The sequence below is a fragment of the Priapulus caudatus genome, unplaced genomic scaffold (genome assembly GCF_000485595.1).
Source record: "Priapulus caudatus unplaced genomic scaffold, Priapulus_caudatus-5.0.1 Scaffold13, whole genome shotgun sequence".
Taxonomy (NCBI): Eukaryota; Metazoa; Priapulida; class Priapulimorpha; order Priapulimorphida; family Priapulidae; genus Priapulus; species Priapulus caudatus.
The window spans coordinates 263,118-267,035 of record NW_014577074.1 but is presented as its reverse complement, the minus strand read 5'-3'; the positions used below and the strand labels follow the sequence as shown (position 1 = coordinate 267,035).

General features: G+C 50.1%; 1 protein-coding gene across 2 annotated transcripts in view; it reads right to left on the bottom strand.

Annotated features, from left to right (window-relative positions):
• The window catches only part of LOC106808647 (neuronal pentraxin-1-like), a 14,937-nt gene extending 13,039 nt beyond the window's left edge, over positions 1 to 1,898 (bottom strand). The window contains exons 1-2 of one of the 2 annotated variants that reach the window (XM_014811463.1): positions 1,745 to 1,898; positions 35 to 275 (exon numbers count right to left, since the gene is read on the bottom strand). In XM_014811463.1, coding sequence (XP_014666949.1) covers positions 35 to 275; positions 1,745 to 1,793 — 290 coding nt within the window. In that variant the 5' untranslated portion in view covers positions 1,794 to 1,898. The remainder of the gene's footprint in view (positions 1 to 34; positions 276 to 1,744) is intronic. The other variant, XM_014811455.1, reaches the window with a different exon arrangement.
• Between the last annotated feature and the right edge of the window lie 2,020 nt (positions 1,899 to 3,918).

Below are 3,918 nucleotides of genomic sequence, written 5' to 3'. Positions count from 1 at the left end.
CAGCAGCAGCAGCTCATCATAATGGCGCACTCACTTTTTCGGGCCGCCGACGTAGAAGCGTATGCTGCCGACGGGCATGTAGATGACCAGCTCGTTGTCCTGACCTTCGACACCGTACGATAGCACGGTGAGATCCGTCGTCGTGTCGCGCGTCCGCACCCAGAAGCAGACGGACACCTCACCGAGGTCGGCTGCCGACATCGCCGCCGCAGTAGCATAGTTGTCGATGTTCTTTCTCGGGAAGAAGAGATCGGCGTCGTCTACGGCAACGGCAGCTGAAACGAAGGCGGGATTAAAATGATCATCGGTGTGGTGCTCGCTGCATGGGATGTAGGTGACTGTTATTGTACGCGGAATGTTAGAGTTTCGCAATACCTACTAAAGACGCGTGCGTGTACGTTCGTGTGTGCGTGCGTGCGTACGTGCGTGTATACGTTTATACATTTGTGCCTGCACGTGTGTACGTCTATGTGGATGTATGCGTGTGCGTGCATGCACACGTGCGAGTGTGCGTGCGCGCATATACGAGCGTGTATGCGTATACGTATGTGTGTGTGTGCGTGTGCGCATACGAGCGTGTATGCGTACATATGTGTGTGTGTGCGTGCGCGCATACGAGCGTGTATGCGTACGTTTGTGCGTGTGCGCGTGCGCGCATACGTGCGTGTATGCGTACGTTTGTGCGTGTGCGTGTATGCGTGTACGTGTGTATGTGGCTGCGTGGTTGGGCGGGAGGTTCTCGTGCGTGAGTTACGTTGGTCGACATTAGTTAAGACTGGGTTGGGTGTTAACGTATACTTTTGTTATGTAAAAATGAAGAAGAAGAAGAAGGAGGAGGAGTAGAAGAAGCAGAAGAAATAGAAGAAGAAGTAGAAAGAGACGAGGGGAAGAAGAAGAAGAAGAAGAAGAAAAAAAGAAGAAGAAATAGCAGAGAGGGAAGAAGAAGATGATGAGGAGGAGGAAGAGGAGGTGGTGGTGGTGGAGCAGGAGGAGGTCGAGGAGGAGAACGAAATAGCAGAAAAAGGAGAAGAGCAAGAAGAAGGCGACGACAACGAAGAAGAAGATGATGAAAATCCACTATATATAGTTGTTATATCGTTATACCGTGTGTATCCTGATTGTTTATATAGTGTTGCCGCGCGAGTTATAGAATATTACATATTGACCGTATTCGTGCACGGTTGTCATTGCTATTTATCTCTGTCTCGTACGTAAATATACGGAGTACTTTTTATTTAAGGTTTGCGTTCTGGATTTCTTGTGCCTCCGCAACGTGGTATAATCGCAACTAAATAAGCGCGCAAACATGCGCTGACAATGATTGCGAAAGATAAAATAATAGAAAGCGAGTGAGAGAGAGAGAGAGAGAGAGAGAGAGAGAGAGAGAGCGCGACCGCAGGAGAAGAGGGAGCTGCATGCAAAAAACTGATGACGTTGATGAAGTAGCGGATTTTCGCGCACGTGACATATGTCAATATTTCGCGCGCAATATCTCACAGGCAGTAGAGCGGCCTCGTCCCAAACTTGCGCGTCTAAACTCCTGTACGACTCGTGCGTCACTCGATGCGCGCGTGCTGGGGATTGTCGGCGAAAGATAACAGGTGGAAATTCGAATGGATGTCAATTATCATTCGGAGGAAATATTACAGGAAGATAATTTGAAGCTTTGCCGTAATATATTTACAGATTGTTGCGCGAACCGCAGTACTGCCCGTGCGCAACTGAAATAAGAGATGTTGCCTACCTTGCAATAGGATGCTGAGGATCAGCGCCGTTACCACGACGATCTGCATCTTGTTGAGTAATGTGCTTGCTCGCGTGGATGATGTCAGTACATCGCCTTCTAACCAGATTACTCACGTCTGTCCAAGAGCTGAACGCGCGCAAAGGCTGAAACTAGACGCTTATATGTACCGGCGCGACAAAAACCTGATTGGATTGACGTCATAAATAACAATACATCGATCATTGCCCGTGTGTTGTCAGCTCCGGTTGTGTCGCGAAACAAGCGTTCGTGTATTGTCCTGTCCCCGCGTCCCGGACGCTGGCCAGTAAATGCTCGCGCCAGCGATCAACATTCGAACAAATATGCGATTCCGGCTCCGGGAAAAACGAGAACTACGAGGCCCGGGATTTTATTGCAGGCTTTTGCCCGCGAGCCGGAGAGAATGAGCAGGTATTTGACAAGAAAAGAGGCGTTGGTCAGCAATTCAGGAAGAGAAATGGCGACGTTTGAATACCCTGATTAGGCGGGCCGGGAATAAACGATATACTTGAGCGAGGTTCGTTACAGATGGTGCCATGGAATCGTTTAGCGGGGTCTGCTGCCAAGTACGCAATGACGCTGTCAAATCGCTGCCATACCACAGGTGGTAATGTGCCGCTTGTTGGCGGGGGCTCGCTGTGAGTGAGCTGCGAGAGGGAGCCAGAGAAAGGGGGAAGGTGATAGAAATCAAGCAAGACATGGGTTGAGGATAGTCAGGAATACACACATACACACGCACACACACGCGCGCGCGCACGCACGCACGCACGCACACACGCACACACAGACAGACAGAGACACACGGATGGATGGATGGATGGATGGATGGATGGATGGATGGATGGATAGATAGATAGATAGATAGATAGAGCGAGCGAGCGAGAGAGAAGGGGCGACAGAGAGACGGGTACACCGTTGCGAGTTGTGTCGCCAAAAAGAATTGCCCGACGGCTGGCTATCAGAGTACAAACAACTCGTAGACCGTCACGAAAAAAACGATAAATACGGGGCACGGGATTTTATTGGACCCGATTGCGCGCACGCGCGCACACACGCACGCACACACACACACACACACACACACACACACACACACACACACACACACGACACGACACGAGAACCATCAGCTCATTCTTTCCCGCTCGCGCGCAATCGGGTCCAATAAAATCCCGTGTATTTATCGTTTTTTCGTGTCGGTCTACGACTTTTTTGTTTGTACTCTGATAGCCAGCCGTTTTTTTCAGGGCAAAATTTTCACTTTTTGGACACCAACTTCGCACACGGTGCTTACCCGTCTCTCTGTCAGCCCTTCCCTCTCTCGCTCACTCCCTCGGGCACTCTCTCTCGCTCTCTCGCGCTCTCGCTCTATCTACGATCGATATCTTGCCTACTCGTTCACTTTCTTTCTTGATCTCTCAATCTCTCTCCACTTCTCTTTCCTTTGCCCACTATTGCGCTATCTCTATCCCTCGTTCACTCGCTGTCTCGCGCGCGCTCACCCTCTCTCTGTCTCTCCCTCTCGCTCTCACGCTTTCATTCACCTACTCTCTCTCTCTCTCTCTCTCTCTCTCTCTCTCTCTCTCTCTTCCGCACACACACACTATCTGTCGCTCGCTCGACCTCCGTGACTCTCTCACTCTCTCCCTTTCTCTATCTTTCTTCTTTCTCGCTCTCGAGCTCTCCCTCTCCATCATATATCTCTCTCGGCCTCGCTATCTATCATTTATCTATCTATCCATCCATCCATCCATCATCCATCCATCCATCCATCCATCCATTCCATCCATCCACCATCCAATTCCATCCATCCATCCACCCATCCATCCATCCATCCATCTATCCATCCACCCGTCATCCATCCATCCATACATCGATCCATCCGTGTGTGTGTGTAAATGTTATGTATGTATGTATGTATTGTATGGTATGTATGTAGTGTATGTCTTGTGTGTGTGTGTGTGTGTTGCTGTGTGTGTGTGTGTGTGTCTTGTGTGAAACTGTGCTGGACCCAAGGACGAAAGAGAGAAGAAGAGAAGGAGCAGAGAGAAGAGAGAACGAGAGGCCGAAAGATGAAGGTAGAGAGAGAGGAGAGGCGGGGATTAGGAGTGCGCTGCAGCGCCAGGTGAGAGAGCAGAGAGCGTGACTGAAAC